This window comes from Alternaria arbusti, assembly GCF_024043155.1.
Source record: "Alternaria arbusti strain BMP 1465 chromosome Unknown scaffold_8, whole genome shotgun sequence".
In the NCBI taxonomy this organism is placed as follows: Eukaryota; Fungi; Ascomycota; class Dothideomycetes; order Pleosporales; family Pleosporaceae; genus Alternaria; species Alternaria arbusti.
In genome coordinates this window covers 1,396,635-1,410,455 of record NW_026249948.1, presented here as the reverse complement: position 1 = coordinate 1,410,455, position 13,821 = coordinate 1,396,635, and the positions used below count along the sequence as shown (strand labels likewise).

The window sequence follows — 13,821 nt, the reverse complement described above, 5'->3', positions numbered from 1 at the left end:
AGGATCAGGTAAGATGTATCGTGGAAGCGGTTGCGAGCATGATTTCCCAAGCGAGGCGCAACATGTCAGACCATTTGAGTGGTTGTCCGTTGGTAGCAAAGATAGTGGTCGAAAGTTCGGAGATATCGTGGAACAAGTCGTGCGCATCCGATAGTTCTGCGGTATGCTACAGTACAGTCAGCAGTGTCGGCTTACTCATGCTTAGCAATATTCGTACATCGTTCTTTGAGTACTCCATACGTGAGGGCAGTCTACATGATGGCCTTGCTGTTTGTCCAGACACCCATGGCAGAAGTCTTCCCCCGTCGCTGCCCACTCGTTACAATGACTAGTGCTGCACCTCGCGGAAGGCATCGGCACCGACTACTTTCTCGGGTGAAGTGGCTTGGATTTTGCGATTTGCAGTTTCCTTCGAAATGAAAGCAAAGACGAGAAAATTAAAACGTTAGGTTGGTGGCGGATACGGGAGCTGACACCCCAGAGAGGAGAGAAGGAGGGGGTAGAATGTCATGTGGCAGCCATTTACACAGCCCGACTGACCCCGCATTAGCACCGCCTCATGTCTGACGATATTGGTGCCCTTGTATATTGTTAACCGCGGCAGCCTCTCGCTAATGAGAAGACACGCGATTATAAGAAGATCGTTTTAATGGGGTTCTTGTACATCGGATATATAGCTTGAGCCATTTCCCCGGAAGAAGACCATATATTCCGTGCGCTTGTACTATGTTCCCTGCAGCCCACCCCAGGCTCGGTACTTGAGGTTGCGACATACGTGTGCAGTATCATCAACGACTGCAACTTCGACCCTGGCACTTGAAGTGGATGAAGATCGTTGTATGCTGCCAGAAGTAGGCGCGATCGAGACATAATAGTATGCTAATACATGGTTTCATTCCAGCTGTGTTGTTGCTTCAGCATTAATAGGGTGCTAGGCTCTGATGTACTGCAATTGACGTGATGACCGCCCAGACACTTAAGTTCACAAGCGAGAAGGCACGACTACGGATCATACTAGCGTACAGATGCTAGCCTCTCCTCTCAGGCATCTTCCTGGTATGTAACCTGCTCCGACCCGTTCGTATAGCACGGTACCATCCGCGAGGGGTTTCACTTTTGGCCTGACCACGAGTATATAATGCCTCTTGTCTTTAATCTCCTTCGGCCCCTTCTCGATGCCTAGCACAAGTGCCATGTACTCCAAAACCTCCGAATCCAGTGTATTGTCGAACATAACACTATCCTCATTCACCCTTGCAGCCGTGATATCAAAGACTTGTGCTTTTCCATGGAAAGCGTTGGGAGCCCTGACAGGCGAAGGTGACCACGGAGGTTGTATTACTTGCCAATCATATTGACGCCATGTCAAGGCCAAGTAGTCAATTCCACCCGACACTGACATCCAGGACCAAGACGGCACACGTTCTCGATCGCTTGGAAATGCGATTGGTTTCAATTGTTTGAACTCCTCTCCACGATGCCATAGGAGACTACGGTGAAGGAGGCCGCTTTTGTTGGGGTCGTCCAAGATGCCGAATCCGCCACGCACACCCATCGTGCGGAGAAGACGCTGTTGCAAGCCGCCAATGGCTGCCGGCCGGTCGTAATCTGCCGAAAGATCTAACCGAGAATACTGTCGATACAGCTCCTGAAACCTGAGAATGCGCTCACCGTATTTCGCCGGGTCGAAAATTCTGGGGAAGTCTGGGTCCCCGAGCAAAGCAGCGGATTCACTAACGACACAATTAGCTTCTATCGGCCAACGGCTTACGCCAAATGAAATAGGAATCCATCACCCACTTTTTCATTTTTACCATAGTTTCGCATCGAACGCCATGACCACATTCCCAATAGGTTTGATGCTCGGTGAAGAACACCGTACGTCTGGCCAAGGCATGCTCTTGCAACACCCATCCACGCCTGTGCAAGGCGCCCTGTAGTACGTGACCACGGAAATCTTCAATCGTACTGCAAATGTAGATCGTCTCACTACTGCCATCTTTCTCGCAGTTCAGGGCGACATGCTCTCGTTTTGCTCGAGGCAGCAAGAACCCTGACCTCTGATCGGTGGCGCAGCTGGCGGCTAACACGCAGTAGGCACCACTATACACATCTTCCATCCGCTTTAACTCAGAACTAAAGTCACCGTCTTCGCCTTGTACAATGCAGATAGAGTCGATCCATAGGTATTCCTTTCCAAGAGCACGAGTTACCTTAATTGCATCTTGGAACGTGCAAGGTAACGTCGACAGCGCCATGCCCTTGATATGACGAGTGAGGTTTAGTCGAGTGGTAGAGAAGGGTGGGGAATCGCCCCAGCGATAAGAAAGCGCGATCCAGTCACCGATATTCCCAGTCTGCCCGTGCATCTCCTGGAGCTTGACGTCGTGATCATCATCGCTGCCAACGTGAATCAGACGAGTCGGCAGTCTGATACTTGTATCCGTCGCCAGCTTTGTACCCCCGGGCGGCTTACAAACAGGCTCGAAGTGCTTTTCATCGCAATCATCAAGCCAACCCCGTATCAAGCGAAGATGCAAATTCGTACCTGCCCCTGAGAGCTCAGGAAGTCCGATTTGAATATCATGCGCGCGGCCGCCAACAGCTACATTGGAGACATCAGTGAGCAAAAGATAGTCGTTTCAAAGCTAGAGCGGTGACTTACCATCGCTCCGTAATACGGTAAGTACCGGATGCTTCAAGCCTCTTATTCGTATAGCAGAACCCGTCCTTTGTAAATGCACACTTTCGCATCCTCCATCCAATTTGTCGCGGCAATTTTGCCATAGCAAATAGCACAGATCACAGCTCTTGGCCTCCGAATTTATTCGGAGTATTTGCGTAGCATAGGAGATTGCAAACTCTGCGTCCAGTAGCCTTCCCTGAAAGTCTCTGCAAATGGTGCACAGCTTCGCTGACTGCGGAGTTTCATGCGGAGACATTCCCATGATACTTCTTAACCGAGACGATAGAGTCGCAGCAAAGTCGTTATCGAGTTCGAGCTCCCATTCCTCTGGATCTAATGATGGATGCGCATAATCGACCATGTCAATTGCAGGGGTGGTGAGAACATCAGAGTGCGCTCTGTGGCCAGTAGGTACCGGTAGATGAGGCATGCCAATGATGTCCCCTGGCGCTGATCTTGGCCCCTGGTTTCGATACCAGTAGTGTTCACCTCCTCCGAGTTGAACTATTCGGAGCAATTCCGTCTCAAGCTTATGGGCAGGAAATCTGGTCCGCGGGTTTGGTGACGAATCATGGATGATCTCATGAGTTGTAGAATCTGGCGTGGTGACGCTGATCAATGGGCTGTCATCATGCGGAAAGGAAGGCATCCCGTTATCAGCTGAACCGGCCGGACCACTATCTTCGGGAAGCTTAGTGACCAAAAGACCTGTACGAACAATTTGGAGGAGAATTCCGAGAGCCGTTTCACCTGAATGGCACCGTCCGTCCTTCGCCATGTGCTCCATCCAGTGTTCCACAACGCGATGGATTCGTACAACTCTCTCGTGACTGATCTCGTGACTAATCTCGTAAAACATGTCAGAAGGACCGAAGTATCCTTGATTACTGTTGTTGAATCTACTGAGCTCTTCATGGTCGTACAACAGCCAGATGATAAACTCGAGGATGATACAGCCCATACCCCAGAGGTCGTATAAGCGGGACCTTACATGCGGAGTCCCCTTCGGCAGAAGCGGATGCAGGCCAGTCTCTGGTGGTTCGTATCTTCTTGTGCCGTACTTCGCAGTTGTGTCCACGCGACCGTGGCGCAAGGCAGTAACTTGATTGTGAATCTTTGCCTCACCCCAGTCACCGATCTTGAGCGTGCCATATCCATCGCTGTCAGGGAACCAGAGGATGTTGCCAGGTTTCAAATCACCGTGGCGGTAACATGCCCCGTTTGGCATATAATGGGCTGCTCTGAGCGCTCTTGAAAGTCCACAAAGTTGCTCGATTACCCACTTGACTAACGAGGCCGTCCGCTTTGGTGTTTGTGGTTGATGCCAAAAGTCACTGAGGTTCCCGCCGTCCGCCCACTCGAACAAAACATAGTGTTCCAGATCCTCTTGTGTACCGCGCTGAAAGGACGTGATGAACCGGACAATATGTTTTTGTCCGAGTTGGTTCATTTTGGCCAACGCGTCGACTTCTCTTTTCACATCGCCAGCCACGTTCTTGCCGCCGGTCCGAAAGGCCTTGACAGCGACCACGGAAGGCTCGGTCTCGTACTGCGATCCGCCGTTAGCCCGCATAACCAAGTCAATCTTGGACTATGACATGAATTACCTGATGAAGTGAATTCTTGTAATGCGCAGGGTGGATAGTATACTTGTATACAATGCCATGTGCGCCGCTTCTTTGCTGTGCGTTCTTCGTAGTGAACGGTATTGGACAGCGGCTGTCAAAATTGCAGTTCTGATCATGAGCTGAGATGATTGGTATCAGAAACGTCCACTGGTTGTCCTGGAATTTGCTGATTGTATGGATATCCCATATGCGTTTTGGATTCTTTTTCCTGTCTTTTCTCCTACGGTCCCTTTGACGATTCTCCATTCGCTCGAATTCATGGCGCCTTGGTGTATCATCCAGTTCTCGTGCTGTACGTTCTTCGACTGGCAATTTTTCATCTTTGTACTGAGAAACCTTGAAAAGTTTCATAGCCGCATGGAGTTGCTCCAATTGTATGTAAACGGCTATGAGAAAAACCTTCTGTGCGCTGTCCAGAATGTATTCTGCGAGTGCTCTGTCGTCTTCGCTAGGCCTGCTCGATTCTATACCCATAACCTCAAGTATGAGCTTGCGTCTGCCACTCAGACCTCCTTCGGTACGTGATAATATCTGCTCGAAGGTGTCTCTGGGGAGAAACAATTTGGTCTCTGTTCTTTCGAACATGCTGGTGCTCATGGAAGCCCGTAGGCTGTTCCATAGCGACTGAAGAGGCGTCGACTCGGAATCGGAATCGGCTTCGGATTCTGACTGGTAACTGTCTTCAGACGTCATTTCCATCGCCTGATTGTCGTCGCTTTCCTTCGTCTGGTCGCTGTTTGCGGACATATTTTGCGGGGTGTCTTCAGTCGTGGATTTACCTGTCGATAGATTGTTGCAGATCCGGTAGTATCATCGACAAACCATAACGCCAGGGAGACGCGAGTTCTGACCCGCCAACGGTAGGCATTTAAGCTCCGTCAGACCTCGGGAACAACTGTTGCGGCTCTTCGGCCCCCCCGGGCGGTTGTTCGCTAAGAGCTGACATCGCCCCTACAGATGTGTAGAAAGCCAATGGCCCCAGCCGCCCGCTGTAATGATCCTGCTTGGGAGTAGAGCCATCGTCTTGCCGACATTGTCCAAGATGAGGCTCTGCTTAGCAAATCAGCGCGCAGAGATAAGGCTTTCGAATGATCCCGGACTGCTACATGCAGACATTCGTGATCAGGCGCACATGTTCGATATTGTGGCTGGACTTGGTGTGCAGCTGTAAGGTGTAAGTGGGTGTTGTGGGGATGTGAGAAGAAGGCAGCGGCAAGGCAAATTGCTTAGGCGGCCTGGAAGCGGGACGGGATGCCCGTGCGGTGACTGCGGGGTCGAGGCTGAAGGTCCTCCTACCATCCATGTGATATACTGAAGCCACTACAGCTGACATGCCTTACAACCGAGTAGCCATGATAAGTGGGCGGGACAACTTGATTTCGCGTCATCGTTTAGCCTGTCCAGTCGGTGATGCAGAAGACATGTCGATATCTGCACAACCTTGGAAGTATCGAACGAACGGATGCTTCGAAAAAGAGCTTGCCTAATTCATCTACGAGAAACGCTACGCTGCAGGGTGAACGAATCAAAGCGTGATTAGGTATACAAATCCTGAAGTCTCTCCATTAGACTACAGCTGATGACAGGTGACACAGCGCGATGCAGAGCGACGTGACGCAACCTGCAAGAGCAGCATCGGCAACCGACGTAGACAACGAGAGCACAACCCTGCCATATCGTCAGAGGCCTAGCACAAGTCGTTTGAGTTGGAGCGCTTTGATCCGAGGACCGGCTCAACAACGTCACAGAAAGGTTCTTTCTGAAAGTGGGTTGCTGGCCACGACCCCTAGAGAGCCAAGGGAAGAAGGGGCTCCACGGAGACCTCACTCAGCTGTCCTCCACTCGCCACCATACGTTGCAGAGAATGGAAGTACGACACGAAGAGAGAGAGAGGGAACTATGGAAAGAGTACCTCGTCAGAGAACAGAAGACTTGACTCTCGGCGGCCATGTTGTTGACGAGGATCGCCTGGGTGTTCAACTTCGAATAGCCTTGATCCGCGAGCCATCCACCGAGCGAAAATTCCTACCCAAAGGCAAATTAGACACGCTTGTTACTCCAACATCAGTCGAACGTGAACTATCGAGGGTAGTACATCTTCCGACGAAATACTTGCGGCGCAATCGGCGATTGGCTGTCGATATCATAATCGACTTGCCCGCAGATGATGAGGGGGCGCGACACGGCCAGGCGAGTCCGCCCAACCCTGCCGCCACGGCCCAACTCGACAGGCCTTCTTATCAACGGATTTTCGCAATCCTGCTGCTGATGCATCGACCACGCAAGATATGGTCTTTTGTGAGAGAACGAGTCTGCGATGCCGACTTGCCTCTTGTTCTTCAACAAGATGTCCTCAGACTGCGGCGCTTCGGTGAAGCGCAACCGGTACTGAAGTGCCTAAAGAGATCGTACGATGTGAGTCAATTCGTGCTATACCAGTGGTGGGTTCTTGCGCCTTTCTTCCGTAGGCCAAACGGTAGCATAGAATCGCACTGCAAAGTTTCTGAAAACCACATCTTACCATTCACAGAATGGGACAACATTGGTCGCAAAGGTGGGTCTGGGCAAGTACACAAAGCTAAAGTTCATCACGATCATCATGCATTTGACAACAAAGAAGTAAGTGACCATTTGCACCGTCTTTCTCGTTGGCTAATCGCATGTTTAGGTTCTTAATAATATCGTTGCAGTGAAAAAGATCTTCATCAGCAACCGGGGTCGTGACGCCTTTCATGAATTGAAAGTACTGCAGAATCTGGGCAAGCAAGAACATGCGCACCGCCATCTAGTGAAATTACTCGCGACTTACGAGCAACACAATCACCTTTGCCTCATTCTTCCTTGGGCTGAGATGGACCTCGCTGAGTATTGGGAAACAAAAGATCCACGAACGTGTCATGACAATGCAGCACTATCTACCTGGTTGAAGGAACAGTGTCATGGCCTAGCTGAGGCGGTCTCCTACATACATCGATACAAGACATTTTCGAGTACAACTATGCTTGGCAACATCACATTCGCAGTACCAGAGGCTGGAGCTGGGCGACATCGCTCACAATCGAATGGATCGATCAGGCAGCGGGACTTTATGTTGTCCGGCCGACACGGCGACATCAAGCCCAAGAACATCCTTTGGTTCCCTCGCGCATCTTCAGCGGAGTCGTCCAATACAGATCTGGGCATCTTGAAGCTGTCTGACTTTGGGAGCGCGCATTTCAGCGAAGAAGAAGCAATTTCGGCGCAAGATAAGCACACTGTTCCCTACACAGAGGCTTATCAATCACCCGAGTGCCAACTGCCGCACGGAAAACTCAGCCCTCAGTGTGATGTATGGGCACTTGGATGCGTGTTTTTGGAGTTCGTGTGCTGGTACTGTGGGGGACAGGATCTTCTAAAAGAGTTCCAACGCGAACGCGAACGCGATTCTGGTAATAGAAATTCTTGCTTCTTCGTCATCACGGAAGGTTTCGCACAGCTCAATCCTCCTGTAGTCAAGGTCAGCGCATATCCATTAACACTGTAAAGCGAGAGCTAACGACTGCTTGCTAGATGCTTCAGAGGCTACGAGACGAGAGCGCGTTCGAACACGAATTACTGCATGTTCTGGATGTCGTCGAGAAAGGCATGCTTTTGATCCTCGATGACACGCCCAATGTTAGGCGCAGCACTGGTAACACTGACATTGCTGCGTCATTAGGCTTGCTCAGAGTAACACAGCAAACTGGGCATGGGCGGCGAAGGAGTGTGGGTAACATCGCTCGCGACCTAGGCTCAACATCGCCCTCTTCGCAAGAATAGACATCTTTTCAGACCCGCTCAAAAAAGGTCGGGTCTGGAAGCAGGGACGAGGCATCCGCGCCTGTGTCCGCGACTCCCGAGAAGGGAAACTGGAAGGTTACTGCGGTGTGTCTGGGACTGGGATTTGTGACTATCGAGGAGTATCGTGTATGCTCTTCAGCGTTTTCTGTTTGAAGGGTTCCTGCGACCGTCCTCTCGATGTGCTGCAGGTTGGGAGTTTGATGGTATCGATGCGTGCCAGCGTTTGGCAGCTGGGAAAGGTGGCCGGCAGGTCCAAGCAACGCAACTGTGCCGCGTCTTTCCAAGGTTGACGGTGGTTGCTTTTACATAGCATTGTCGTGTGGCGTCTGGCATCCGCGGACCTAATGATTAATGCGCTTCAAACATATATATCATGCAGGTTTCGTAAGAAGTACAGTAGTCAAGCTGTCGCGTAGGTGATGGTTGGGGACTCGCGGTGCAGGCGGCCAGGCGGGACACCTCCGGGGCTCCCGCAACGTTGCGCTGCCGCGTAGCTAACGCGCCTCTTTGAACCTCGGGATGTATCTAGCTTCCACCCAAGTCCAGACTGAAGAAGCACATGTATAGCCAAGAAGCGCATTTCTATAGTCACCAAAAGCATCATCTGGTTAGTAGATACCTAGTATCCTGGGTCTCCCGCCTCGCATAATGCACTTCCGCGGACCAAAACCACGGACCCAAGCCCCCAAACACCCTTCGCAAAAACAACACATAACATCCTACATACACTTTGTATGCACCCTTAGACTATTACCACTATCCCTAGCTTCCGCGGTCGTGCCATGTCTAAACACACGGACCCTACTACCCAAGCACCATTACAACAAAAACAATACATCGTGTGCTGCAGAGCCCACACACTTCCCGTGCGTCCCCAAACCACTCCAACACTATCTACAATGCCTAGCTTCCGCGACGTGCAAAAAGCATACACATGATCACTAATCACGTATCCATTTCATGCCATGCCATCGACCAAGACTGTGGACAGCTACGGGGAAGCAGGAACAGCAAAAAGGAAGTCTCTCCAGCGGGGAATTGAACCCCGGTCTCCCGCGAGTTGTCTTTTGCAAGATGACAAGCGGAAATACTGACCACTATACTACTGAAGATTGATCAACTTTATTGTTGAGTAGGTGGTTGATGGCAAACCTCAAGAACGTATAGTAAATAACCTGATTGATCCGGCCTCAATACCGTCAGCTGCTTGCATCACTCCTGGCTACGTATCGGGGAGGTTTGTGGAAGATGTTGGTTGGGCAGTGAAAATCTGTGTGGTGGGGTATTCGGGTCGCAGCGGCGATTGGAACCGAGTCAGCGATTGACCCATCGAAGAGCAGATTGTCACGCATCTTCACAATAACAGACTCATCACACAATACGCATGGTATGCAGATAGATTGTTTGTTCAACACTTAGATTCATATATATTCTTCCTTTATATCATCGCATTCTCAGGACGCGCATCTAAAACTGCATGCTGTCCATACCAAGACCCCTCCTGTAAATCGTTCCAGTACCAGTGAAGTTACCAGTCTGCGTAACAAAGTTCTCAGTGCTGCTGAAGTCCTTGATGTGTCCGAGGAGAATCTCCAACATGCGGTACGCAACACCAGGCGTGTAACCAGGCAGCTCGTGACCAGCAAGACGGGCAGTGTAGAACATCATACCGCGCTCGGCGGTCCAGTAGCCCTGGTAACCAGCACCCGCAAGCGCACCGCCGTTGTACTCAGGGTGGTAAGGAGCGTACAGAGGGGTGGTGGGGTACTCAGAAAGACCCTGGGCGCCGTTCCAGGTCATGTTCTGGATAGCGAAGAGAGTTCCGTTAGTGCTGAGGAGCATGTCGAGGTCGCCGGAGCCGATGATGGTGTTGTTGGTGTACTCGATGACGCGCTGGAGGACGCCGTTGTTGGCGGGGCCGGGGGATTGGTCGGAACCTTCGTCGTCGCCGTTGCCGAAGACGTTGGTGTTGGTGCACTGGAGCCACTCGGTGCTGACGTTGGCGTGGAGTGCCATCTTGACGTCGGTGCGGTTGAAGTAGATCTCGGCGCCTGGGGGCGAGTAGTCGCCGGTGTTGACTATGCCGAGCTGGGAGTATGGGTGCGGGCATGTCTCGGTGATGTGGTAGATGTTGAAGCAGGGGTTCACCTCGAGGATAGCGGAGTAGAAGTTGTCGAACTGGTCGCACGTGTAGTTCTCCGAGCTGTACGGGTCGGGGAGGACGGGGAAAGCGCCCTGTGGTGGGGGGAAGGTGAAGTACTTGTCCATGTAGTCGGTGTAACCGCACTCCTTGTGGTGCTGGGTGATCTGCTCCATGAACGTGTCGTTCAGGAAGAGCAGGTTCTGCCAGAAGTTTACGAATGGGAGGAGGACAACCTGCTGCTGGATGGTCTCGTCACCAATGATGGGGTCGTTGATGGAGATACCGGCAAGGTTGAAGTACTTGTCATCGTCGGCAGTGATGAAGCTGTCGGCAATGTAGGGGACGTAGTAACCAGCGTATGACTCTCCGGTGATATAGGTCTTCCAGTTGTAGAGTCCGAAGAGATCAACGAAGCTCTTGTAGAAACCACGGAACTGATTGCCAAGCTCAACCTCGTCGGTGATGTTGGGAGTACCTTGCGAGTATCCAACACCTACGGGCTGCTCAACCCAGAGCATGTTGGTGAGGTTGGTCCATGAGTAAGGGTTCTGGACTGGGGCGAGGGTGCCAGATTCCCAGGTGAACGGGCCGTTCTCCGTAAGGAAACCGCTGAGCGAAGAGCATCCTGGGCCACCGTTGAGCCAGATGACAACTTCCTCGGGGGTCTGAGCCTGAGTGGAAGGGAAGAACCAGAAGAAGAGCTTTCGCGTCTCCTCCGGATCATCCGAGATGGGCAGCAGACCAGCGTAGCTCTCGCCAATGTCGAAAGGAACCTCTGGGATACCAGTACCGTTGACGGCGAAGGCTATTGGCTTATCAGTCTGATGTATCACAGTATGACAATGAATACTAACACTCAGTCTTGTTGGTCAAGAAGAAGCTCTCGGCACGCCTCTGGATCTCGGGATGCTTGAAAGCCTCTCCCGGCATACGCCTCTCGACAGCAGGCCTGACCTTCTCAAACACACCACGCTTGTGTGGCGAGCTTCCAGCAAGAGCTGTAGAAGCACACAGCAAAGAACCAACCACCGAAAGGAGCTTCATCTTGGAATTGACTGATGAAAGCGGCTGTGAGCTGGCACGGAAGAACCGGGCCCAAGGCGAGTATTTGAACGTTTGCTACGTGACGGCATTGCGGTATACAAACCCTTGCGCTTACCCCGGAAGAGCAGGAGGTTGGCGGAGGCATCAGCAAGGCTCGGTAATAAACCTCGCAAACGCCACTTTCCGGGTCGTGCAGGGCATGCTATCGCGTTGAGATTTGTAGCCGAAGGGCGAGCACCAACGAGGTATGCGAGATGACGCAGTACAAACAGAAGCACAACCTTAGGCACCTTCCTGAAGCAGGACTACACGAAGATTAGACCGAGATTTTCGCATGATGTTTGGCGTTGATTCGCCGCGGCTCTGTTTAGTGCATTCGATGTGCCCAGACCAGCTCAGAGTGTAAGCCTCGGAAGCGGATGCTTGTCGAGGCTTGGTCAAGCTTGTGGAGCGACGGACGATAGCACGGTTACCGTAGGTACATTGACGACGACAAGCGGTATTTCTCCCGTATGTCTTCGTAAAGCGAATTACGAAAGATTCATGTTGCTATCGCATGGCGGTGACCGTGATAGTGACGGTGTTGGTACCGCGCCGCGTGGGCGCGTCATCAGGCCCAAGTTCAACCCGACAAGGCGGGCCGAAGCTTGTTAAACTTCAGGGTACTGTTGAGGCGGGGAAATGAGGAGTCAGCAACACGAGTTACGGAACTCAAGGTCAAACGTCATGGGCCGAATGCGAAGTCTAAGTGTTGCGCGTTTTTGAGGTTGTTAATATGAGAAGGGCCACGCGGGCGAACCGAACCGTTGCTGACGGTCGCGTGTGCGGTCGTGGCGGTGTTGCCCGGCAAGGCTATGCTATGGCCAGCCCTTCTTGTAGCTATCCCTTCATCGTCGGTACCCGAACGCCAACCCTAGCATGTCGAAGTTGGAACGATGCGCATCGCAATTGATGGCCAACAGAAGGTCTGTAGGCACCGGAATTGGCATGATGTCGTTGCCCAAGACATGTAGTGGCCTTTGACATGCGCACGCACCTCGTGAGGCGTTGGCCTTGAGCAACGCCATGCGCCACCACGCGCCGCCAACAGCCTTTCCCACCTGACTACATGCGTGTCGGATGGCGTGGTTTCTATCTGGCTTGTCTATGCTGACAGCTTGTTCTAATTGTCCACAGGCCGCAGGAAGTTCATATCATCGAGTAGTTCTCTGGCATCCTCTGCCTTGTCTTCTTCCTGCTTGTCTGCGCCCACGCCGATGCTCAGATCCACTAGTCCGTCTGCAGGCGGCGAGAACTGGCGCAGCTTGACGCCGCTCTCAGTAAAGATCTTGGCCGTCTGGTCGTCCACGAGGTAGCCTTGGTTATAGACCACCTCACTGATACCAACCTGTGTAATCTTGACGCTGCAGGTCAAGCAGGGACATGTATTGCAGTATAGGATGGCGTTCTCGCCGATGCGGTCACGGCCGGCTTCGAGCAGGGCGTTTTCTTCGGCGTGCAGGCAGAGGCAGGTGGAGAGACCAACGCCTCCCTGTGCGGCGTTGTTGCAGCGGGGGCCTGTATGTTGTTAGTCTATGTCGTGGGGATTCCCGAGTGTGAACGTACATCCGCCCTCGTTGCAGTTGGTCATGCCACGTGGGGTACCGTTGTACCCGGTGCTAATCACACGCTTCTCCCGTACTATGCAGCAACCGACTCGTCGCTTCATGCAGTTGCTCCTGCGCGCTGCCAGGTCTGCCAACTGCATGAAGTATTGATCCCAGCTTGGCCGTACGCGGGCCTCGTCCATGAGGTCCAGGAACAAGATGGCACTACGCAGGGAAGCCATGTCGGACGACGAGTTAAGTAGCTTCAGCTGTGCTCTCTGACAGAGGGCGCTTAGGCCTGTTCTGGGAGCAAACAAGTGCTTGTCATTGCGTAGAACGAACTCCTCGAGAGTAGGCGGTGTGTGGTCCGTGGCAGCACATCGGGCCTTGAACCGCTGCCATCGCACACTGACAGGCGCGTCGACGCTGACGAGGAGGAAGAAAGGACGCCTCAGCAGGGCATCAACGACCGTTTCGTCCCATATATCCGTTGTAACGAATCGTTCTCTCCATCTCAACGTGACGAAGTCGAGTAGCGAATCGATGCTCGGGAAGGTATGCCGTGCGTCTACGGACGACTTGACCGGCGAAGGGACACGTGTGTTGGAAGCTGACTTCTCTTCTGGGGGCGTCTCAGCAGTTCGCGCCAGGCGTAGGCGGATGAACTGGTGCTCCTCGACGAGGTACGAAGCTATCGACGACTTGCCCGCGCATATTCCTGTGCCCTGTCAGCCTCGTCTCATATAATCTCGGACGGTGCTTGCCTCCGCACAATCCAATAAGCATAGCGATAGATGTCGTCTAGATGTGCTGTATCCTGGGAACAGCAAGGGCGGACTCGTGGATCGAATCTCGGATTGCTAACAGCGGGTAAGCGCGTGGTCGGCTGCAGGAACGCGTCTAGCGTGGCGGGGC

The 13,821-nt window shown here is 52.5% G+C and overlaps 3 protein-coding genes and 1 non-coding gene across 4 annotated transcripts; all 4 read right to left on the bottom strand.

Annotated features, from left to right (window-relative positions):
- Nucleotides 1–3,267: 3,267 nt before the first annotated feature.
- Nucleotides 3,268–5,061, bottom strand: J4E86_006857 (uncharacterized protein; the record flags this gene model as incomplete). The annotated part of the gene is given in 3 exon segments (XM_051447380.1): nt 3,268–3,309; nt 3,504–4,277; nt 4,294–5,061. The coding sequence occupies 3 exon segments, from the start codon at nt 5,059–5,061 to the stop codon at nt 3,268–3,270; spliced, it is 1,584 nt and encodes a 527-aa protein (XP_051301865.1).
- A 4,095-nt stretch (nt 5,062–9,156) lies between these two features.
- Nucleotides 9,157–9,245, bottom strand: J4E86_006856. The gene has a single exon. It is a non-coding gene; the product is annotated as a tRNA-Asp (tRNA).
- A 355-nt stretch (nt 9,246–9,600) lies between these two features.
- J4E86_006855 (uncharacterized protein) lies at nt 9,601–11,320 on the bottom strand (the record flags this gene model as incomplete). Its single annotated transcript, XM_051447379.1, has 2 exons — nt 9,601–11,081; nt 11,131–11,320. 2 exons carry the CDS (start codon nt 11,318–11,320, stop codon nt 9,601–9,603), a joined length of 1,671 nt encoding a protein of 556 aa, XP_051301864.1.
- Nucleotides 11,321–12,482: 1,162 nt separating this feature from the next.
- J4E86_006854 (uncharacterized protein) lies at nt 12,483–13,692 on the bottom strand (the record flags this gene model as incomplete). The annotated part of the gene is made up of 3 exons (XM_051447378.1): nt 12,483–12,877; nt 12,926–13,624; nt 13,662–13,692. The coding sequence occupies 3 exons, from the start codon at nt 13,690–13,692 to the stop codon at nt 12,483–12,485; spliced, it is 1,125 nt and encodes a 374-aa protein (XP_051301863.1).
- Between the last annotated feature and the right edge of the window lie 129 nt (nt 13,693–13,821).